The sequence below is a fragment of the Oncorhynchus tshawytscha genome, linkage group LG05, assembly GCF_018296145.1.
Source record: "Oncorhynchus tshawytscha isolate Ot180627B linkage group LG05, Otsh_v2.0, whole genome shotgun sequence".
Lineage (NCBI taxonomy): Eukaryota > Metazoa > Chordata > Actinopteri > Salmoniformes > Salmonidae > Oncorhynchus > Oncorhynchus tshawytscha.
The window spans coordinates 65,047,823-65,073,345 of NC_056433.1; the positions used below are offsets into that span (position 1 = coordinate 65,047,823).

General features: G+C 43.2%; 1 protein-coding gene across 4 annotated transcripts in view; it reads left to right on the forward strand.

Moving 5' to 3' along the window:
• Window positions 1-25,523, forward strand: part of LOC112251134 (pre-mRNA 3'-end-processing factor FIP1-like) — a 42,208-nt gene that overhangs the window by 2,063 nt on the left and 14,622 nt on the right. Inside the window, exons 4-10 of one of the 4 annotated variants that reach the window (XR_002953617.1) lie at window positions 844-954; window positions 2,565-2,667; window positions 2,815-2,885; window positions 9,150-9,249; window positions 9,375-9,498; window positions 22,853-22,879; window positions 23,233-23,288. Coding sequence is in view for 2 of the 4 variants with exons in the window: in XM_024421897.2 (XP_024277665.1) it covers window positions 2,623-2,667; window positions 2,815-2,885; window positions 9,147-9,249; window positions 9,375-9,498; window positions 22,853-22,879; window positions 23,233-23,279 (417 nt within the window). In the remaining 2 variants the exon portion in view is untranslated. Of the gene's footprint in view, window positions 1-843; window positions 955-2,564; window positions 2,668-2,814; window positions 2,886-9,146; window positions 9,250-9,374; window positions 9,499-9,771; window positions 11,002-22,852; window positions 22,880-23,232; window positions 24,341-25,523 lie in introns of those variants that run through there. The other 3 variants (XM_024421897.2, XR_006083466.1, XM_024421898.2) reach the window with 3 other exon arrangements.

Below are 25,523 nucleotides of genomic sequence, written 5' to 3' on the forward strand. Positions count from 1 at the left end.
TTGGTCCCAGCTCTCTGCAGGTCATTCACTAGGTCCCCCCGTGTGGTTCTGGGATTTTTGCTCACCGTTCTTGTGATCATTTTGACCCCACGGGGTGAGATCTTGTGTGGAGCCCCAGATCGAGGGAGATTATCAGTGGTCTTGTATGTCTTCCATTTCCTAATAATTGCTCCCACAGTTAATTTCTTCAAACCAAGCTGCTTACCTATTGCAGATTCAGTCTTCCCAGCCTGGTGCAGGTCTACAATTTTGTTTCTGGTGTCCTTTGACAGCTCTTTGGTCTTGGCCATAGTGGAGTTTGGAGTGTGACTGTTTGAGGTTGTGGACAGGTGTCTTTTATACTGATAACAAGTTCAAACAGGTGTCATTAATACAGGTAATGAGTGGAGGACAGAGGAGCCTCTTAAAGAAGAAGTTACAGGTCTGTGAGAGCCAGAAATTTTGCTTGTTTGTAGGTGAGCAAATACTTATTTTCCACCATAATTTGCAAATAAATTCATTAAAATTCCTACAATGTGATTTTCTGGATTTTTTTTCCTAATTTTGTCTGTCAGAGTTGAAGTGTAGCTATGATGAAAATTACAGGCCTCTCTTATCTTTTTAAGTGGGAGAACTTGCACAATTGGTGGCTGACTAAATACTTTTTTGCCCCACTGTAGGTCATGTATGTGTCAGTGCATGCTTGTTCCGCGTTCACCTGCTAGTCGGAAATGTCAGAGTTTCCTAATTCCGACTAGCACGTGAACGCGGCATTATTTACCCATCCAGACCCTCATTAATTGTAGTGGCAAGAGTGTGAAGTGAATGTGTCACTGACTGTGTGTCCTGTCATCTCTGGTGCAGTTTGCCCCAAAGCCAAAGGAGTGGACGTGGATGCACAGGGTAGTGTTAACGGAATCCCTGTGTTGGAGGTCGACGTGGAGTCTTTTGAAGAAAAGCCATGGAGAAAGCATGGTAAGTGGTGTGTGTGTTGGTTGGTGTGAAGCAGGGTTTCCGCCTGTAATAGCTGGCTTTTGGCTGATTTAAAAATAAATTAAACAAAAATATAATAATAATAGAAAAAACGATAAATAAAATTGATGCTGGCCAATTGTGCCTTCCCCTTCCAAAATTGTTTTATTTTGAAATAATGCTTTTGACTGGTCATGCTTATCGGTCTCTAGGATAATTAGCATAATTGAGTGGAATTAAATTGCCGTGTGTGTATATTCATTATGCATCTTATTTATCACACACACACACAACATACAGATACAGAGCCCTTAAGCGGAAAATCTGTCAGACAGCGCGAGAGCTGAGAGTTTCTGCTACAGCTCCTCAAACAGCTAAGTCGTTGCTGCTGGAGTGAAACATGCTTTTATAATCCCAGTCATTGCTCAACATTTCTAAATGCAATCGCGTGTTAAACATTTTGATGGCCACGATTAAAATGAGCATTTAAAAAAATGAATGATCCACTGGTAATTGAAGCGCGCTTCCCATTTGCCATTCAAATGCATAGGCAACAGAAGGCAGGATTCATTAGCACGTTAGCACATCACACATCACTTTGTAATTACCTGGAGGCATTATGCATTTTGAAAACATACTTAATTGTTTGAAACCTGAATGTTTTACTACATATTATGAGGTGTCTTACCTTGCTTCAAAGTAGCCTAGCAAAAATCTGACCATATCTGTGGAGGCAATTATTTAATAAAGATGCCATATGCCATTGAAACCAGAAGACTAGTTCTCTCATATTCTACTGGTTTTCTTTCATTGTCCAGTAGCCAAAGCACAATTCTAGTCATATTAGCAACCCATGCTAGTACATCTTTATATCTCCCCTCTTTCTAAATTTCTAATGGATATTTTCATCTCTGAAACCACTTGCATCTGCGGTGTGCTTTTGACAAAGTTGTTTTCCTGCTAATTGCATTATGGAACAAACATTTGTGCAGAGCCTACTGCCTTGTGTGCATTGTTGCGCTCATATTGTGAAGAAATAGTTTATCAACATTTTAAGCTAAATGTTCTGATCTGTTGCATCAAACTCATTGCTTTTCAAAGTTTTTTTTTATGTAGCCTAGGCCCACTGGTTGTATGAATTTGGGATCTATCATCCTACAACTAGCCCAGAGTATGTTTGGAAAAGGCCATTTCTTTCTCGACAATCTGACCAATCGAATAGGTACACTTTTCTACTATGGAGGATAGTAGATTGGCTGAGAAAGTAAATGTGGACTGTTATTCCAACATCTTCAAAGTGCACATCAGAATTCAGTAAGAATGACACACGTTGCATCCTTGACTTGCATGTCCTGTTAAGATTAATTACCATAATCTAAATGTGATTTCTGTCATTCTGAGCAATGTAGGTTGACTCCCAATGCATATGGTTCCGATACATTTCTCAAATATCCGGTAAATTAAAATGCTGTCGGACAAATGTCCAGGGTCACATCGGAAACCCTGGAGTGAGATTATGTATGTGCGTGTTCTGTTGCAGGTGTAAACTCAGGCCTGGCTGATGAATGGTCTGTGATACGGTCTGTTCAGCTTTTGGTTGTGTTTGTGTTTAGACTCGCACTTAACGAGGACTCCTGGAAAGCCTACTGTGAGAACCAGAGGAGATTACGCATGGGGTATAAGGTCATGAACCACGCTTCAGCCACTAAACTCATGGTAAAACATGTAATTATTTTTGGACCTGGATACAAGATTATGCATTATCACAATATAAGTACAATAATTGTTCCCATTAAAGAAACATTGTCATGCTTTGACGTTGCTGAAGTTGTGTGAGTGAGTTGTTCTGCCTCTTCGGTCCAGGAATGGGACCTTCCCTGCTTTAGATCTGACTACTCCTCCCCCAGCAACCACTACAAATCAGCCTTGTCCAGGTAGGTACCCAGATTTGTCCCCCTCTCCCCCACTGTATGTATCACAGCAGCTGTGGCATGAATAAACATACTACACATGTCTGTGGTAACCACTACCAGCCGGTCATCACAGCCTCACTTCACTGGTCACTGCCACCTGGAACCCATCAGGGTGTTCAATGGGTCAAGTTTGTATTGGTCAGTGGTACCTGTGTCTGAGGTAATGTTCTTACCGAACACATTACACCCGGAAATGTTTTAAAGGGATAATTCATGGAAGGTATGTTAAGTCACTTAACTATTAAATGGCTAGAAATAAAGGTAGAGGTGCTGCGAGCGTTGCTTAGTTAAACTGCTCTGTTCCCTCTAATGAAGTCCTCATGTGCACCACCTTCCGTCATGTTCCCGTTAACGGCCACCTGTGAAGGGAAGTTTTTAGCATTGGGGCAGGCAGAGCCCTGCGGGGAGCTGTTTTTAGTGTGTGAAGACTGGGGCCCTGGAGTTTTACTGCTCAATTACATGGGCCAATCATTTACGGGCTTGAGCCCGTAGCAGCAGACGTTAGCAGACTGTGTTTGTAAACACTCCTGTCCTCTCAGCCCCATGGACTCATTCTGGTTCCACTCAGGCACCAGGTTCTCTGCACCTCATAAGGAAGAGTGATGGACTATCACAAACACACAATCCTCCACCCCTCCACTCCTTCTTGCTTTCCCTTTGGCTCTGTCCCTCTCCTCTCCTACTTTCTTGCTCGCTCCCTCCAATCCTGTCTCTTGTGAGTTTAGCAGGGCTCATGTCAGGGTGGTCCAGACTACAGACTGAGGGGGATAAGGGTGATTAACACAGGCCACTTAAGTAAAGGTCCGTCTCTATATGATACCCCCCTTCCTCAGCAAGGTTCCCCTCAGTGGAGGGGATGTGAGTCTGAGCGTTACTCAGCGGTCACGCTTCTCCCTCTCTCAGTGACACGACCGACAGAAGTTAAGCAGAAAGTCCAAGCATGACAAACACAAATACACACAGCATTGTGCAGCGGATGAAATGTTAAATAAGGTGTCCCTACACTACAGACCCTCTCGCTCCCTCTATTGAGCTGTGAGAACGAACGCTGGTGGCTCCGGAAGGGTGAAAGTTCAAACATAGATGGTTTAGTATGAAGATGTGTAGAAACTGCTTCTCCAATAGAAATCCCAGATCATGCTTGTAGGCGATGTCATGGCGATGTTCGGCTAGCTAAGCTAATGCGCAGAATCACGTCATTGGTTCTAACGGTCGTCTCACGCCGAACTGCGCATGTTCAGGCTGTCAAATTAAAGGCACTCCTTTGATTATAAAGTTGTTTTTCACAAGGTTGGAGTAATAACATGTTCAGCTACTTAAGACATTGGCTTAAGTCTATGTTGTGCCATTAAATTGAGAGAAAATGAACAACTAAGGAATAATTTTTCACTTCTCTCATTGACCTCTCAAAACCTGTCTGCTTTGCAAGCATTCCCAGAAGTCTCGCATTGTTGGGCCACTGGGTTTGGAAACTTTGTGGTGCAAACTTGATGCTTGTTTGGATGAGCACATATTGTGTTGTATTGCATTCTCTCCACATTTCCTCAAATCAAATCTAATTTTATTATTTTGGGGCGGCAGGGTAGCCTGGTGGTTAGAGCGTTGGACTAGTAACTGAAAGGTTGCAAGTTCATATCCCCGACCTGACAAGGTACAAATCTGTCGTTCTGCTTCTGAACAGGCAGTTAACCCACTGTTCTTAGAACGTCATTGAAAATAAGAATTTGTTCTTGACTGACTTGCCTAGTTAAATAAATAAAAATAGACTCTTTTTTTCTACTGTGTTATTGACTTGTTTATTGTTTACTCCATGTGTAACTCTGTGTTGTTGTCTGTTCACACTGCTATGCTTTATCTTGGCCCGGTTGCAGTTGTAAATGAGAAAAAAAAAATTAAATTGGTTGCAGACACATATTCAGCAGATGTTATTGCAGGTGTAGCAAAATGCTTGTGTTCCTAGCTCTAACATTGCAGTAATATATAACAATACACACAAATCTAAAAGTAATAGAATGGAATTAAGAAATAACAAAGAATCCAATTCAGGAAAGTTGTTTTACTGGTCGTAATGCTGGTGAGCTACCGACTCTGATATCCAAAAGTTCTTTCTGGCTGTATGTAATAAATCAAAGAATGTTCTTGGCTAATAACGTGAGAAATAACACACACACACACAAAAATACTGCAAAGATGTTTAGGAGCCTGACTGTGTCCAGCGTAAGGGAGGGTTAGTGTGGGCCTTTCTTCTCTGTCACATTTTAAATCCATGTATCTTTGAGAAAGTAGATGAAGAAGTGACATGTGTATTGGCTTCTGGCTAAGCTGCTCTGTTTTATATTTATTTGATATTAGGGTGCTTTTAGAGGCCAGATGGAGTGACTTCTGGCTGGTTGATGCAGTTTTTATGCTTTTCCCTTATAATGTTTATTTCAGATTAAATCCTAGTTACCGAAAAGGGGTTAGTGTCCCATCAGTATCTGGGGGGGAATGCGTTAATAAACCTGGAAGAGGGTGATGGGGGTCACAGCCATTAGATAATATACTGTATATACACTGAGTGTACAAAACTTTAGCAACACCTTCCTAACATTGAAATGCACCCCTGTTTACCCTCGCAACAGCCTCAGTTCGTTGGGGAATGGTCTCTTCAAGGTGTCGAACGCGTTCCACAGGGATGCTGGCCCATGTTGACACCAATACTTCCCATAGTTGTGTCAAGTTGGCTGGTAGTGGATCTCTACTCCAAATAGCTTGTTCCATCTCATCCCCCAGATGCTAAATTGGATTGAGATCTGGTGACTGCGCAGGCCACTGCTGTAAGCTGAATTCACTACCATGTTAGTGGAACCATTCCTGTGCAATCCTAGCCTTGTGGCATGCGGCATTATCCTGCAGAAAAAATCAATTTGCAGATGGATACACTGCTGCCATGAAGGAATGCACCTGATTGGCAATGATGTTCAGATATTCTGTGGCATTCAAAGGTTGCTCCACCTTTATGAAAGGGCACAATGTGGGTCATGAAAACACACCCCACACCATCACACCACCACCACCAGCCTGCAATGTTGAAACGCGGCATGACGGATGCATGCTTACCGCACCAATAGGTCCACAGACGACGCAATCACACTGCACACTGCCCTAACCCATCTGGACTAGAGGAATACCTATGTAAGAATGCTGTTCATTGATTACAGCTCAGCATTTAACACCATAGTACCCTCCAAACTCGTCATTAAGCTCGAGATCCTTGGTCTCGACCAAGCCCTGCGCAACTGGGTTCTGGATTTTCTGATGGGCCGCCCCCCCCAGGTGGTGAAGGTAGGAAACAACATCTCCACCCCGCTGATCCTCAACACTGGGGCCCCACAAGGGTGCGTTCTCAGCCCTCTCCTGTACTCCCTGTTCACCCATGACTGTGTGGCCATGCACGCCTCCAACTCAATCATCAAGTTTGAAGACGACACTACAGTGGTAGACTTGATTACCAACAACGACGAGACGGCCTACTGGAGAAGGTGGATCGTTTTAATTTCCTTTGCATACACATCACGGACAATCTGAAATGGTCCACCCACACAGACAGCGTGGTGAAGAAGGCGCAACAGCACCTCTTCAACCTCAGGAGGCTGAAGAAATTTGGCTTGTCACCAAAAACACTCACAAACCTTTACAGATGCACAATCGAGAGCATCCTGTTGGGCTATATCACTGCCTGGTGTGGCAACTGCTCCACCCACAACCGTAAGGCTCTCCAGAGGGTAGTGAGGTCTGCACAACGCATCACCGGGGGCAAACTACCTGCCCTCCAGGACACTTACACCACCCAATGTCACAGGAAGGCCAAAAAGATCATCAAGGACAACAACCACCTGAGCCACTGCCTGTTCACCCCGCTATCATAAGCAGAAGGCGAGGTCAGTACAGGTGCATCAAAGCTGGGACCGAGAGGCTGAAAAACAGCTTCTATCTCAAGGCCATCAGACTGTTGAACAGCCATCACTAACATACTGACTCAAATCTCTAGCCACTTTAATAATAAAGAATTGGATGTAATAAATGCATCACTAGTCACTTTAAACAATGCCACTTTATGTAATTTTTACATAACCTACATTACTCATCTCAAATGTGTATACTGTAGTTGTTGTGAAAGGTAGTTGTTGTGAAATTGTTAGATTACTTGTTAGATATTACTGCACGGTCGGATCTAGAAGCACAAGCATTTCGCTACACTCACATTAACATCTGCTAACCATGTGTATGTGACCAATAAAACTTGATTTGAGGTACTCGTGATTTTCTCCATACGCTAGTCCTCCCATCAGTGTGAAATAGCAGGAACCAGGATTCATCAAACCAGGCAATATTTTTCCAATGCTTCAGTGTCTAGTGGTTTTTTGTTCATTTGGCCACAGTTTCTTGTTTTTTGCTGAAAGAAGTGGAACTCTGTAAGGTCATCGGCTCTCATACCCCATTCATGTCAAGGTACGAAGAGTATATTTTAAGGGTATTTGGGCACCAATGTTGTACTGGACTGTCAGTCGACTAACTGTAGCCAGTCTGTTTCTCTGCACAATTCGTGTCAGCCTCTTTTGTCCTCTTTCATCCCCTGTTTTTGACCACTGGCCTGATGTTGGCTGGATGTCCTTTGGATGGTGGACCATTCTTGATACACACAGGAAACTTTTAAGTGTGAAAAACCCATCAGCATTGCCGTTCTTGACACACTCAAACCGGTGTGCCTGGGACCTACTACCATACCCCGTTCAAAGGCACTTAAATCTGTTGTCTTGCCCACTCACCCACTGAATGGCACACATACACAATCCATGTCTCAAATGTCTCGAGGCTTAAAAATCCTTTTTTAACCTATCACCTCCCTTTCATCTACACTGACATCAATAAGTGATCAGAGCTTTCACCTGGATTTACCTGGTCAGTCTATGTCATGGAAAGAGCAGGTGTATTTAATGTTTTGTACACACGGTGTGTGTGTGTGTGTATGTATAGACTGAACAAAAATATTAATGCAACATGCAACAATTTCAATGATTTCACTGAGTTACAGTTCATATCAGGAAAAAAGTTAATTGAATACATTCATTAGTGCCTAATCTATGGATTTCACATGAATGGGCAGGGGCGCAGCCATGGGTGGGCTTGAGAGGGAATAGGCCCACCTACTTGGGAGCCAGGCTCAGCCAATCAGAATGAGTTTTTCCCCACAAAAGGCCTTTATTACAGACAGATATACTCCTCAGTTTCATCAGCTTTCCGGGTGGCTAGTCTCAGACGATCCTGCAGGGGAATATGCCGGATGTGGAGGTCCTGGGCTGGTATGGTTACACGTGGTCTGCAGTTTTGAGGCCGATTGGACGTACTGCCAAATTCTCTAAAACAACGTTGAAGATGGCTTGTGGTAGAGAAATTAACATTATATTCCTGTAGTCAGCATGACAATTGCACGCTCCCTCAACGTGAGACATCTGTGGCATTGGGTTGTGTGACAAAACTGCTAATTTTAGAGTGGTCTTTTATTGTCCCCAGCACAATGTGCATATGTGTAATGATCATGCTGTTAAATCAGCTTCTTGATAGATATGCCACACTTGTCAGGTGGATATATTATCTTGACAAAGGAGAAATGCTCACTAACAGGGATGTAAACAAATGCACAAAATGTGGGAGAAATACGTTTTTGTGCATATGGAGAATATCTGGAATCTTTTATTTCATCTCATGAAACATGGAGAAAGGGGGATACCTAGTCATTTGTACAACTGAATGCATTCAACTGAAATGTGTCTTCCGCATTTAACCCAACCCCTCTGAATCAGAGAGGTGCGTGGGGCTGCCTTAATCGACAGCCACGTCATCGGCGCCCAGGGAACAGTGGGTTAACTGCCTTACTCAGGGGCAGAACGACAGATATTTACCTTGTCAGCTCTGGGATTCGATCCAGCAACCTTTCAGTTACTGGTCCAATGCTCTTACCCGCCAGGCTACCTGCCACCAACAATTTACATGTTGTGTTTTATATATTTTTCAACATCAGAATGTTACCCATACACTGGTAAACAGATCACATCCTGAGATTAAAACCATGTAAAAAACAAGAGATTTACCCAAACTTGCATTCCTTTTTATGCATGATCTATGCACAGAGACATATTGTGTTGGGTTTTTTGTATGTTTACTCTGTTCTGCTATGGCCAGTAGAAAGACAAGCGGCACCACCAATGTTATTGGAGGACAAACTGGTACCATCAGCCGGGTAGAGGAACAGAGACGTCACAATATAGAAGGAAATAACATCCAGGTTTGTGTGTCTGTGTTATTCTAAACTACACCTTGTCTTTCCTCTTGATTAATCTAGTACATTTGCTTACCTAGTCTGAGCTTTGTTTTTGTGTGTCTCTGTGTGTGTGTGTGCATGCATTACAGGTGCTTTCCAAGCCATCTGACGCTGAGCCTACTCCCACTAAGATGCCCCCCTTCTTCCCCCTGCCTCCTTTCCCGCCTCCACCCTACAATGTCAACTCTGCCCCTCCACTCATTCCTCCACCACGTAAGATACCTCAGCCCCTCACAGACAAACACACGCACACACACAAACATTGCTCTCTGTCTGTGTGCCCTCTGTTCAGCAGAACAGTTATGCAATATAAATGGCAAGGTTATGGATTGAATAAAGACACTGCTTGAAGGTCGTGGGTCAGACAGACAGACTGGTGAGAGTCACTCTTGTGTCATCATGGGATGTCAAGGAAAAATGGCATTCAACTATGACACTCTCTATCTCTTCCCCTCTCTCCCTCTCTCTCTATCTCTCTCATTACAGTAATGTATCTCGACAATCGATACCTCGAATATCCTTCAACTCTTGTCAATGTAAAAAGGGCCTTACTTTCATTGTGTGGGTGCATCATTAGTACAGTTGAGGGGTTTGAGGGACCAGATGAAAGTGTAACCTTGAGAGTTGCAGGTGTAAATCCCATGCTGGGAACCCATGAAGGACAGGCACCATAAGTGGTAATAAATAACACTGCATGTTGAAGGACATGTTTAGGATTTGGAGGTGAATGCAGATGGGTTAACATAAACATGTGGGTGTGTGTACATTTGTGTGCACATGGTCATGAGTGTGCACTCTATGGGTGAGTGTCTTTTTCCCCAGGTGTGTGTAATTCTCTCCAGGTGTGTGGGTGCCAGTGCTTTCAGTCTGTCGGACTTCCTCCTCATCGCCTGATGAATATGAGGCAGAGGGCAGGAAGTCCCCCCTAGCCTGAGCTCACAGCTGAGCGCAGGCTGCCATCGCTTCATCTTCAAAGATTCCAAAATAGCACCCCTCACACACTCCCAGCACCCCCTAAGTTCAATGAGCCCGGTACCGACATGTTGTTCAACCTGTGCCAAATATCCTAATACAACCAAAATATCAAACATCCTGTTGACCCGGCAAACCTGGCTTTCCTTCTTTAAGTTACAGGCTCTGCCTCCTTTTGTGATGCAAATGTTTAACGTGATAAAAATAGCTCCTGGAAGAAAAGAAAAGTGCAGAGCCAGCAGATTGGAGGGAGAGAGAGAGAGAGAACTTTGTTACTCTTGGTACAGTAGGGTCACATTAGTGGTGTAGTATTATTGCTTGATAGGGCCAGGTTTTAGCGTGGGGTTGTGTTGTCATTGCAGGCCAGTCTGTGTAGTGAAGCACTAAGGGATGCTGTCTGGAGCTCTAGTGTAGAACTGGTGGTACTGATCAGTGTAGTTTGGCACATACATTGTGGTTAGTTTGACACCTGTACTGACTGATATGGCTGTGACGGTCTTGGAATTTGAGGTTACGGTAATTGGCCAGGCCAATGTACAGACACCAACATAATCGTTCAAGAATATGCATATGCTTCCTAATAAAACCTATTTGAAACAAGCCATTACACTTCGTTATCATCACGGCGATTCATTACTATTATTCAGGTTATTACTTTTAAATGTGGGATTTTTGTATCGACACAACATCAGCAGAGTCAAAATAAAGATATTCCTACCTTGTCTGTTGGCTTTTCTGCATATATACACAATCAATCAATCAGTCAAATCAAATGTATTTATAAAGCCCTTTTTACATCAGCCGATGTCACAAAGTGCTATACAGAAAGCCAGCTATCGTTCAAAAGTTTGGAGTCACTTAGAAATGTTGTTGTTTTTGAAAGAAAAGCACATTTTTTGTCCATTAAAATAACATTAAATTGATCAGAATAACAGTGTAGACATTGTTAATGTTGTAAATGACAATTGTAGCTGGAAACAGCTGATTTTTAATGGAATATCTACATAGGCGTACAGAGGCCCATTATCAGCAACCATCACTCCTGCTTCCAATGGCACGTTGTGTTAGCTAATCCAAGTGTATCATTTTAAAAGGCTAATTGATCATTAGAAAACCCTTTTGCACTTATGTTAGCACAGCTGACAACTGTTCTGATTAAAGAAGCAATAAAACTGGCCTTCTTTAGAATAGTTGAGTATCTGGAGCATCAGAATCTGTGGGGTCGATTACAGGCTCAAAATGGCCAGAAACAAAGAACTTTCTTCTGAAACTCATCAGTCTATTCTTGTTCTGAGAAATGAAGGCTATTCCATGTGAGAAATTGCCAAGAAACTGAAGATCTTGTACAATGCTGTGAACTACTCCCTTCACAGAACAGCGAAAACTAGCTCTAACCACAATAGAAAGAGGAGTGGGAGGCCCCGGTGCCCAACTGAGCAAGAGGATAAGTACATTAGAGTGTCTAGTTTGAGAAACGGATGCCTCACAAGTCCTCAACTGGCAGCTTCATTAAATAGTACCCGCAAAACAACAGTCTCAACGTCAACAGTGTACAGTCGTGGCCAAAAGTTTTGAGAATGACACATATTAATTTTCACAAAGTCTGCTGCTTCAGTTTGTATGATGGCAATTTGCATATACTCCAGAATGTTATGAAGAGTGATCAGATAAATTTCAATTAATTGCAAAGTCCCTCTTTGCCATGCAAATGAACTGAATCCCCGAAAAACATTTCCACTGCATTTCAGCCCTGCCACAAAAGTACCAGCTGACATCATGTCAGTGATTCTCTCGTTAACACAGGTGTGAGTGTTGACGAGGACAAGGTTGGAGATCACTCTGTCATGCTGATTGAGTTCAAATAACAGACTGGAAGCTTCAAAAGGAGGTTGGTGCTTGGAATCATTGTTCTTCCTCTGTTTACCATGGTTACCTGCAAGGAAACACGTGCCGTCATCATTGCTTTGCACAAAAAGGGCTTCACAGGCAAGTATATTGCTGCCAGTAAGATTCCACCTAAATCAACCATTTATCAGATCATCAAGAACTTCAAGGAGAGCGGTTCAATTGTTGTGAAGAAGGCTTCAGGGCGCCCAAGAAAGTTCAGCAAGCGCCAGGAGCGTCTCCTAAAGTTGATTCAGCTGCGGGATCGGGGTACCACTAGTAAATAGCTTGCTCAGGAATGGCAGCAGGCAGGTGTGAGTGCATCTGCACGCACAGTGAGGCGAAGACTTTTTGAAGATGGCCTGGTGTCAAGAAGGGCAGCAAAGAAGCCACTTCTCTCCAGGAAAAACATCAGGAAAAGACTGATATTCTGCAAAAGGTACAGGGATTGGACTTCTGAGGACTGGGGTAAAGTCATTTTCTCTAATAAATCAGCTGTCCGATTGTTTGGGGCATCCGGAAAAAAGCTTGTCCGGAGAAGACAAGGTGAGCACTACCATCAGTCCTGTGTCATGCCAACAGTAAAGCATCCTGAGACCATTCATGTTTGGGGTTGCTTCTCAGCCAATGGAGTGGGCTCACTCACAATTTTGCCTAAGAACACAGCCATGAATAAAGAATGGTACCAACACATCCTCCGAGAGCAACGTCTCCCAACCATCCAGGAACAGTTTGGTGATGAACAATGCCTTTTCCAGCATGATGGAGCACCTTGCCATAAGGCAAAAATTATAAATAAGTCGCTCGGGGAACAAAACATCGATATTTTGGGTCCATGGCCAGGAAACTCCCCAGACCTTAATCCCATTGAGAACTTGTGGTCAATCCTCAAGAGGCGGGTGGACAAACAAAACCCCACAAATTCTGACATACTCCAATATTGATTATGCAAGAATGGGCTGCCATCAGTCAGGATGGGACCCAGAAGTTAATTGACAGCATGCCAGGACGGATTGCAGAGGTCTTGAAAAAGAAGGGTCAACACTGCAAATATTAGCTCTTTTAAATATTAACTCTTTGCATCAACTTCATGTAATTGTCAATAAAAGCCTTTGACACTTGTGAAATGCTTGTACTTCAGTATTCCATAGTAACATCTGACAAAAATATCTAAAGACACTGAAGCAGCAAAGTCTTGTGAAAATTCATATTTGTGTCATTTTCAAAACTTTTGGCCACGACTGCTAACAAAACTGCTAATAGAGGTGACTCCGGGATGCTGGCCTTCTAGGCAGAGTTGCAAATAAAAAGCCATATCTCGTACTGGCCAATAAAAATTAAAGATTAAGATGGGAAAAAGAACAGACACTGGACAGAGGAAGATTGGAAAAAAGTGTTATGGACAGACAATCTAAGTTTGAGGTATTCGGATCACAAATAAGAACATTCGTGAGATGCAGAAAAAAATGAAAAGATGCTGGAGGAGTGCTTGACACCATCTGTCAAGCATGGTGGAGGCAATGTGATGGTCTGGGGTGCTTTGATGATGGTGAAGTGGGAGATTTGTACAGGGTAAAAGGGATCTTGAAGAAGGAAGGCTATCACTCCATTTTGCAACGCCATGCCATACCCTATGGACGGCACTTAATTGGAGCCAATTTCCTCCTACAACAGGTTATTGACCCAAAGCACAGCTCCAAACTATGCAAGAACTATTTAGGGAAGAAGCAGTCAGCTGGTTTTCTGTCTATAATGGAGTGGCCAGCACAGTCACCGGATCTCAACCCTGTTGAGCTGTTGTGGAGGCAGCTTGACCGTATGGTACGTAAGAAGTGCCCATCAAGCCAATCCAACTTGTGGGAGGTGCTTCAGGAAGCATGGGGTGAAATCTCTTCAGATTACCCCAGCAAATTGACAACTAGAATGCCAAAGGTCTGCAAGGCTGTAATTGCTGCAAATGGAGGATTCTTTGACGAAAGCGAAGTGTGAAGGACACAATTATTATTTCAATTAAAAATCATTATTTATAACCTCGTCAATTTCTTAACTATGTTTCCTATTCATTCTGTAACTAATGTCATGTATATTTTCATGGAAAACACAGATATTTCTAAGTGGCCCCAAACATTTGAACTGTAGTGTATATCAGTGTATATACAACAAGTTATGTCGGCTTATTTAAACGGTTTTGACGGTCTTCATCCATGACCGTCAGTTACACGGTTATTCAATTATCGTCACAGCCCTACTGACTGACTGTCCCTGTAAAAGCAACATTGTTATCCATCAGTGTCTAGAGCAGGTCTGTGGGTCTGTTACAGTGGTATCTTCAGCTAATAGCTACAGATGACAACCACAGCAGCGGTGGTCGGAGCATAATCGTTTTGGGGGCACTTGGCAAGATCAATAATAGTAGAAGAAACATTGAGGAGGTAGTGCTGCCTGTAATGTCTTCAGCTAGTCATAGCGAATGCAGGCAGCCCGTAGAGTGGGGAAACAGCACACTGCGGTCTCAACAGTATATCAGCTGAATCTAAAAGCCTCCAGCATAATGACTCTGTGAAACGTTAGCATGAGAGAAAGCTACGCAAGCACAATCACCAGCAATTAGCCGTCAGCCATTAGCTTTCTCATACGCTGCCAAGCATTGAAACTCAAGCCCTCATCAAACGCTCGCTTTGAGGCCACGACAGGTAGAAACAATTACTCACACACGCAAACATGGATGGCATGTGTGGAGGGAACTCTTTTGAAGTGTGTGTGTGCGAGCATAATGCATTGGCTCATGTAAAGATGCTCCATCACATTGAGCAACAGCTTTTGGAATTGAAATGGCTCAGTTAACTGATTTTAAAATGTGCTCTATCAAGACAAGGGTGTGATTTTGGGAGTCCAATGTATAAATCTAGAGCTTATTTTGTTAAGCACAATGCAATGGGAGGAGAGTAGCCAGACAAATTGTTTATTGAGGATTAACTGCATATTGATTACATACAGTATTCATTGATCCTCCATTCACCCATTACTAATGCATATGCATGAAACAGAAAATCTAATTAAACAACTTTTTTTTATGGCATTTTGCTGTATTCTGTAACAACAGCTGTGTTTATGTAGGCTATGTATTATAGATACATGCATGTGAAGCTTCTAATTGAGTGCTCTGTTGCAGCGCTGCGTTTCTGTGTGTGTGTGTGTGTGTGTTTTTGTGGGGTTGAGTTTCCTACAGGCTAGATCCTCTGCCCCTAGTTAAACCTAGTGAAACCCATCACAGTGTGGCTTCAGGGTTCTGTCATAGGCAGTGCCTGAAGCTAAACCAGCAGCAGGAGGCAGAGAGGACTGTTTTGGACTGCAAACTACAGGACTGTTTTGCTATCACAGACTGGAACATGTTCCGGGATTCTTCTGATGACATTGAGGAATACACCACATCAGTACCCCAACCAGAAGCCATGGATTACAGGCAACATTCGTACTGACTAAAGGGTAGAGCTGCCGCTTTCAAGGTGCGGGACTCTAACCCGGAAGCTTACAAGATATCCCGCTATGCCCTGCGACAAACCATCAAACAGGCAAAGCGTCAATACAGGGCTAAGATTGAATCATACTACACCGGCTCCGACGCTCGTCGGATGTGGCAGGGCTTGCAAACTATTACAGACTACAAAGGGAAGCACAGCCGCGACCTGCCCAGTGACACAAGTCTACCAGACGAGCTAAATCACTTCTATGCTCGCTTCGAGGCAAGCAACACTGAGGCATGCATGAGAGCATCAGCTGTTCAAGATGACTGTGTGATCACACTCTCCGTAACCGACGTGAGTAAGACGTTTAAACAGGTCAACATTTTATTTTATTTATTTATTTTATTTAACCTTTATTTAACCAGGTAGGCTAGTTGAGAACAAGTTCTCATTTACAACTGCGACCTGGCCAAGATAAAGCATAGCAGTGTGAACAGACAACAACACAGACTTACACATGGAGTAAACAATAAACAAGTCAATAACACAGTAGAAAAAAATAGTCTATTTTTATTTATTTAACTAGGCAAGTCAGTTAAGAACAAATTCTTATTTTCAATGACAGCCTAGGAACAGTGGGTTAACTGCCTGTTCAGGGGCAGAACAACAGATTTGTACCTTGTCAGCTCGGGGATTTGAACTTGCAACCTTCCGGTTACTAGTCCAACACTCTAACCACTAGGCTACGCTGCCGCCCCTATATACATTGTGTGCAAAAGGCATGAGGAGGTAGGCAAATAATTACAATTTAGCAGATTAACACTGGAGTGATAAATTATCAGATGGTCATGTGCAGGTAGAGATACTGGTGTGCAAAAGAGCAGAAAACTAAATAAATAAAAACAGTATGGGGATGAGGTAGGTAAATTGGGTGGGCTATTTAACGATGGACTATGTACAGCTGCAGCGATCGGTTAGCTGCTCAGATAGCAGATGTTTAAAGTTGGTGAGGGAGATAAAAGTCTCCAACTTCAGCGATTTTTGCAATTCGTTCCAGTCACAGGCAGCAGAGAACTGGAAGGAAAGGCGGCCAAATGAGGTGTTGGCTTTAGGGATGATCAGTGAGATACACATGCTGGAGCGCGTGCTACGGGTGTTGCCATCGTGACCAGTGAACTGAGATAAGGCAGAGCTTTACCTAGCATGGACTTGTAGATGACCTGGAGCCCGTGGGTCTGGCGACGAATATGTAGCGAGGACCAGCCGACTAGAGCATACAGGTCGCAGTGGTGGGTGGTATAAGGTGCTTTAGTAACAAAACGGATGGCACTGTGATAAACTGCATCCAGCTTGCTGAGTAGAGTATTGGAAGCTATTTTGTAGATGACATCGCCGAAGTCGAGGATCGGTAGGATAATCAGTTTTACTAGGGTAAGTTTGGTGGCGTGAGTGAAGGAGGCTTTGTTGCAGAATAGAAAGCCGACTCTAGATTTGATTTTAGATTGGAGATGTTTGATATGAGTCTGGAAGGAGAGTTTACAGTCTAGCCAGACACCTAGGTACTTATAGATGTCCACATATTCTAGGTCGGAACCAACCAGGGTGGTGATGCAAGTCGGGCGTGCGGGTGCAGGCAGCGAACGGTTGAAAAGCATGCATTTGGTTTTACTAGCATTTAAGAGCAGTTGGAGGCCACGGAATGAGTGTTGTATGGCATTGAAGCTCGTTTGGACGTTAGATAGCACAGTGTCCAAGGAAGGGCCAGAAGTATACCGAATGATGTCATCTGCGTAGAGGTGGATCAGGGAATCGCCCGCAGAAAGAGCAACATCATTGATATATACAGAGAAAAGAGTCGGCCCGAGAATTGAACCCTGTGGCACCCCCATAGATACTGCCAGAGGACCGGACAACATGCCCTCCGATTTAGCACATTGAACTCTGTCTGCAAAGTAGTTGGTGAACCAGGCAAGGCAGTCATTAGAAAAACCGAGGCTACTGAGTCTGACGATAAGAATATGGTGATTGACAGAGTCGAAAGCCTTGGCCAGGTCGATGAAGACGGCTGCCCAGTACTGTCTTTTATCGATGGCGGTTATGATATCGTTTAGTACCTTGAGTGTGGCTGAGGGGCACCCGTGACGGGCTCGGAAACCAGATTGCACAGCGGAGAAGGTACGGTTGAATTCGAGATGGTCAGTGATCTGTTTGTTGACTAGGCTTTCGAAGACCTTAGACAGGCAGGGCAGGATGGATATAGGTCTGTAACAGTTTGGGTCCAGGGTGTCTCCCCCTTTGAAGAGGGGGATGACTGCGGCAGCTTTCCAATTCTTGGGGATCTCAGACGATATGAAAGAGAGGTTGAACAGGCTGGTAATAGGGGTTGCGACAATGCTGCTGATTCTCTGATCCACCTCTACGCAGACGACACCATTCTGTATACTTCTGGCCCCTCTTTGGACACTGTATTAACTAACTTCCAGACGAGCTTCAATGCCATACAACTCTCCTTCCATGGCCTCCAACTGCTCTTAAACGCAAGTAAAACTAAATGCATGATTTTCAATCGATCGCTGCCCGCACCTGCTCACCCGTCCACGATCACTACTCTGGACGGCTCTGACTTAGAATACGTGGACAACTACAAATACCTGGGTGTCTGGTTAGACTGTAAACTCTCCTTCCAGACTCACATTAAGCATCTCCAATCCAAAATTAAATCTAGAATCGGCTTTCTATATCGTAACAAAGCATCCTTCACTCATGCTGCCAAACATACCCTCGTAAAACTGACCATCCTACCGATCCTCGACTTCGGTGATGTAATCTATAAAATAGCCTCCAACACTCTACTCAACAAATTGGATGCAGTCTATCACAGTGCCATCCGTTTTGTCACCAAAGCCCCATACACTACTCACCATTGCGTCCTGTACACTCTCGTTGGTTGGCCCTCGCTTCATACTCGTCGCCAAACCCACTGGCTACAGGTTATCTACACCTTACCTCAGCTCACTGGTCACCATAGCAGCACCCACTCGTAGCACATGCACCAGCAGGTATATCTCACTGGTCACTCCCAAAGCCAATTCCTACTTTGGTAGTCTTTCCTTCCAGTTCTCTGCTGCCCATGACTGGAACGAATTGCAAAAATTTCTGAAGCTGGAGACTCACATCTCCCTCACTAGCTTTAAGCACCAGCTGTCAGAGCAGTTTACAGATCACTGCACCTGTACTTAGCCTACCTGTAAACAGCCCATCTATCTACCTACCTCGACCCCATACTGGTATTTATTTATTTATTTTGATCCTTTGCACCCCAGTATCTCTACCTGCACATTCATCTTCTGCCGATATACCATTCCAGTGTTTAATTGCTATATTGTAATTACTTCACCACCATGGCCTATTTATTTCCTTAACTTACCTCATTTGCACTCACTGTATATAGACTTTTTGTTTTCTTTTGTTCTACTGTATTATTGACTGTATGTTTTGTTTATTCCATGTGTAACTCTGTGTTGGCCAGGTCGCAGTTGCAAATGAGAACTTGTTCTCAACTAGCCAACCTGGTTATATAAAGGTGAAATTTAAATTAAATTAAAATAAATAAATACTACCTCAATAAGCCTGACTAACCATTGTCTGTATATAGCCTTGCTACTCTTATTTTCAAATATATTTTTACTGTTGTTTTATTTCTTTACTTACCTACACACACACACCTACCTTTTTTTCACACTATTGGTTAGAGCCTGTAAGTAAGCATTTCACTATAAGGTCTACTACACCTGTTGTATTCGGCACACGTGACAAATAAACTTTGATTTGATGTTCAGAGCTTTGTTTTCTGTGCCCTCTGTCCTCTGCTGTGGCATCAAGGAAGGACTATATTTTCTCTGTGAGAATGTTAATCTGCTGTCTGACTAGATGTGTGCCTCCCTTGGGTTACCAGGTGGTGCCTAATGTATCAAAGGCTTTGCTTGGTCCTCCATAGAGCAGCCCCTGTTCCCACAGTGAGACTGGGCTGCTGCTGCATGCTCTTTTATTACTTCACTAACTCTTATTTTTCTTACTTTTAACCCTTTTTGCTTTTTTTCTGTTGATGACAACTGCTCTGAAACTCATTCACATCAGGGGTCTTTGTGGAAAAACAGAAATGCTGAACAGAAATTATGTCTCTTCAAAGGAGTGTGTGTGTGTGTGTGTGTGTGTGTGTATATTTAAAGGGCAGTTTGTGTGTCATGCCCAGACATGAAAGCTTCTAGTATAAAATAGTGGGGCCATGAGAAGTGCACTCAGGCATTTGACTGGGGATGGTTTTATTAGAGGAACGTTAGAGGAACGTTTGATTCTGTTGTTGTGACATTCTGACACCTCCCCAAAATAGGTTATGCATTTTTCAAGTTTCTCTGTCTTAAACAGAATTCTCCTAAAGACGATAAAGCCTAAGAAATTATAATGTTGTGGCAGATTGAGTGTCAGCTTGGATGCTTTTTGAGCACATGTAATGTAATGATTCACCGATACACATCGATCCCCGATTCAAATGTTTGAGATACAAGTGCATCGGTCCCTGGACCCGATCCAAATGTAGCACGAGTCGGTTAGAAAATGGATTCAAACATGAATTGCCAGTTTACTATTTTATTTTGTTCATGTTACATTATTTTTACCTTCCAAAAATACCTCTCATCTTTTGTGACAACTGATGCGTTCTCTACTTCAGGGTCAAACTGCAGGTAACTGTCTTGACAGTCATTGATCTTGACAGTCATTTTGCCTGCCAAACAACCAAGGCAAATCAGTAGCCTTGTCAAACTGCGCACTGTGCCCAGCTTCGCACGCTGACTAATGTATGTTTTCTAATCTTGCACATCTGCATAGCACCTTCCGCGTTCACATGCTAAAGTGGCTTGATTGATATTAGGTTGTCACTCAACTAATAAAACCTATGTAATTTGCTAGGTATTGTTATCTATGAGCTGTTGACATTTTTTTACCGGAATAAAAGTAAGCTACCGGAGACACAACTCTCATCTGGCTATACTTTTTGAACGGGTTTACAATTGTTTTTTGTTTTTTTTCAGGTTCACCATCACCAATAGTTTTGGTAGTTTTGCTTTAAACAATCAGTGCATATGGCAATTTTTAGATAAACAGGGTAAAGTTGATCATTTCAGAATGAGGAATGCAATCATTTTTGGGAGGTGCACTGCATGGTCAAAGCAAGAGGTGAAGACAAGATCACTATGTAAAATCTGTCAAAGCCATTCGATTTATAGATGTGGGGTGAAATCCCGTATGGCTGGTAGAGCATGGTTGGTAGAGAATGGCACTTGCACCGCCAGGATTGTGGGTTTGAGTCCCAGGGCCAACCATACGTAAAATGTATGCACGCATGACTGTGAATCGCTTTAGATAAAAGCATCTGGTAAATGGCATAGATTATTACATCATAGACATACATCATTTACACACACACATACACACTCAGACAGATCCAGCTCAGAGAGGCCCATCTCAGAGAGGCGCAGCTCATGAGCTCCATCAAATTTTAATTTAGAATGGAAAATGATTGTGTGTGAATCTCTAATCAAACCAATACGTACCGAATCGTTTCAAACTAAAACATATATAAAGGATAAAGGAGTTGATCATGGACTACAGGAAAAGGTGGGCCGAACAGGCCCCCATTAACATCGACAGGGCTGAAGTGGAGCGAGTCGAGTGTTTCAAGTTCCTTGGGGTCCACATCACCAAACAACTATCATGGTCCAAATACACCAAGACAGTCGTGAAGAGGGCACGCAACAGCTTTTCCCCCTCAGGAGACTGAAAAGATTTGGCATGGGTCCCCAGACCCTCAAAAGCTGCACCATCGAGAGCATCCTGACCGGTTGCATCACCGCCTGGAATGGCGACTGCTCGGCTTCTGACAGTAAAGCGCTACAGAGGGTAGTGCGTATGGCCCAGTACATCACTGGGGCCGAGCTTACTGCCATCCAGGACCTATATAATAGGTGTTGTCAGAGGAAAGCCCCACAAATTGTCAGAGACTCCAGTCACCCAAGTCATAGACTGTTTTGTCTGCTTCCGCACGGCAAGCGGTACCGGAGCACCAAGTCTATGAAAAAAAGGCTCCTTAAAAGCTTCTACCCGGGCCTCCCGGGTGGCGCAGTAGTCTAAGGCATTGCAACGCAGCGCTAGCTGTGCCACCAGAGACTCTGGGTTCGCGCCCAGGCTCTGTCGCAGCCGGCAGCGACCGGGAGGTCTGTGGGGCGACGCACAATTGGCCTAGCGTCATCCGGATTAGGGAGGGTTTGGCCGGTAGGGATATCCTTGTCTCATCGTGCACTAGAGACTCCTGTGGTGGGCTGGGCGCAGTGCACGCTAACCAGCTTGCCAGGTGCATGGTGTTTCCTCTGACACATTGGTGCGGCTGGCTTCCGGGTTGGATGCGCGCTGTGTTAAGAAGCAGTGCAGCATGGTTGGTTTGTGTTTTGAAGGAGTCATGGCTTTTGACCTTCGTCTCTCCCGAGCCCGTATGGGAGTTGTAGCGATGAGACGAGATAGTAACTACTAACAATTGGATACCACGAAATTGGGGAGTAAAGGGGGTAAAAAAATTCTGCCATAAGACTGCTGAACAATTAATCAAATCAAATGGCCACTGGACTATTTACATTGACACCCACCCCCTCCATTTGTTTTATACACTGCTGTTTATTATCTGTCCATAGTCACTTCACCCCTACTTACATGTACAAATTACCTCGACTAACCTGTACCCCCCACATTGACTCAGTACCGGTATCCCTTGTATATAGCCTCGTTATTGTTATTTTGTTATTTTATTATTCCTGTATCATATCGGAGCCCATGTATCTAGATACGTATCGAATTGCCTTGAAAGGGAAAGAAGCACATTCACAAATCAATGTAGGCTCATTATTGGCTCATGAGTATTACAGTTGTTGGCCTCGAGCAGTGATATGTCCAATGACCTCGGATATAAAATTTTAAAAAGCCATCTGAGGTCACAAACTGTTGTTGTGTGTGTGGCTCTTTTAAAAGATTGTATTTTCTGAGGTGGGAGTAAGTGTTGTCATTTGTACATTAGGCCTACTCTATGAACCTGCTGCCATAGTGACTGACTGTGTGTGTTCTGCTGAAGAGTGGAGGGATAATGATGTTTTAACTGATATTATTATGACTGTGTCTGTGCTTGTCTATGTGCCTTCCAGGGATCCCCATCAATGTTCCTCCAACTGGTAAGCATTTCTACTGTGATGGAAACAGATGTTGGCTCTAGTCTACACTGGATGTTGTACATGGTAGATGTTGGCATGGTTGTTGTCTTTGATGCCTTGATGGCTTGATCCTAACATACTGAATGTTTTGTGAAAACTCACACACACGTTTGGCGATCAATAATACTTTTAAGTTACTATCGTGAGAAGAGGGAAATTGGAAATGTTTAATGCCTATGAGAAATGACGTTGATGCAATATTTAACAATATTGTGATGATTCTTGTCCAATGCGGTAGGCAATGTCATGATGTTGCCCTGTTGCATGAGGTGACCCCCATAAAAACCTTTCCCCCTTTTCTCTCCACTCTACAGATTGGACTCTTGGAAAGCCCTTTGTTAACATAGAGCGAGTATGGTAATATCAAAAGGTTGGGGAATGGTTCAATATTTCTGTAATCCAACCAGTTGAAAGTGTCCGTTGGTACTTAAAGAATATGATGTCAGATCAGTTGGTGTCTGGGACATTATATCTGATGATCGGATGACATACATTGTATCTTGAAAAGTCTACACATTCTAGTTATCAGATTCACATGGAATTGTTGTGCAATTGAAATGTTTAAATATGAAACTATTTGCGAAAAGATTCAATGTAATTTTAGCTTCTAAATGAGAGAATTGTTTTCATAAGTCAACTATACTCACTCAGTGGCCACACCCAAGTGAACAGACATTGGTTGGGAACTATGAAACACGCCCTTCTCTCCCCCAATTTCAACTACAACCTAACGAAATTAACATTTAGTTTCCAATGATGTGAGGACAGGTGTTCATACGTTTAAAAGGGCTAATTTCAATGTGGAGGTGATGATCACCACGCTGGAAGGATTAATTTCGACTAGACCAGACAGAATTCAGTGCGAGCTGATTATGGCAAAATGGTCTGAACTTTGAACTCTTATTCACTAAAGAAGAAGTAATACGTCCTAGAAGTTGAGTTATCAGCCACAGCTGTAAACGTACATGGCCTAGGAAAGGACAGACAATCTCCTAATAAGAAAGACAGGGTACAACGTATCCACCCTACAACACTACGATCAGACAGATTCTACAATGGACAAGGGCGATCTCTACTGGGCAAACCAGTCTTCCATCTTCGACCCATCTATCAATGCGCAGCTCAGTGTAAATATATATCTTGCAATTTCCTTTTCCGAATGAGCTGTTATTAGAATGCATAAGATTCTGTATTTACGTTAGCATAGCTTTTCAAGGGCAGATAGAGACCCAATCTCCTTTGTCCATCATTCTTCCCGCTCTTTCATTCAAACCCAACCCCCTTTCTTTGTGTAACTAGCCGTCATACCTGTTTCGTCCGCTAGGTACTTTTTCTTTTATGACATGATTAGTAATCGATGTATGATCCATCCTGTGTATATGTAATTCTGTGTGATTATTTAGGTATTTAGTAAAGAAATAATTACGCCAATTTTTGTATTGCTGATTCAACTTGTTAGCCAGGGTTCATGAAGATAACCAAGAATTTTACGATGTTCAGATGAGACTGAATAAGGTGACGATTAATAATTGACTGCTATTGATCTTCAGATCTTTTAAGAGTTTATTCGGAAGACAGAAGCTCTATAAACACTCTTCCGAGGTGCCCCAGGTTATTAACAAGTTACAGTGCCTTGCGAAAATATTCGGCCCCCTTGAACTTTGCGACCTTTTGCCACATTTCAGGCTTCAAACATAAAGATATAAAACTGTATTTTTTTGTGAAGAATCAACAACAATTGGGACACAATCATGACGTGGAACGACATTTATTGGATATTTCAAACTTTTTTAACAAATCAAAAACTGAAAAATTGGGCGTGCAAAATTATTCAGCCCCTTTACTTTCAGTGCAGCAAACTCTCTCCAGAAGTTCAGTGAGGATCTCTGAATGATCCAATGTTGACCTAAATGACTAATGATGATAAATACAATCCACCTGTGTGTAATCAAGTCTCCGTATAAATGCACCTGCACTGTGATAGTCTCAGAGGTCCGTTAAAAGCGCAGAGAGCATCATGAAGAACAAGGAACACACCAGGCAGGTCCGAGATACTGTTGTGAAGAAGTTTAAAGCCGGATTTGGATACAAAAAGATTTCCCAAGCTTTAAACATCCCAAGGAGCACTGTGCAAGCGATAATATTGAAATGGAAGGAGTATCAGACCACTGCAAATCTACCAAGACCTGGCCGTCCCTCTAAACTTTCAGCTCATACAAGAGAAGACTGATCAGAGATGAAGCCAAGAGGCCCATGATCACTCTGGATGAACTGCAGAGATCTACAGCTGAGGTGGGAGACTCTGTCCATAGGACAACAATCAGTCGTATATTGCACAAATCTGGCCTTTATGGAAGAGTGGCAAGAAGAAAGCCATTTCTTAAAGATATCCATAAAAAGTGTTGTTTAAAGTTTGCCACAAGCCACCTGGGAGACACACCAAACATGTGGAAGAAGGTGCTCTGGTCAGATGAAACCAAAATTGAACTTTTTGGCAACAATGCAAAACGTTATGTTTGGCGTAAAAGCAACACAGCTCATCACCCTGAACACACCATCCCCACTGTCAAACATGGTGGTGGCAGCATCATGGTTTGGGCCTGCT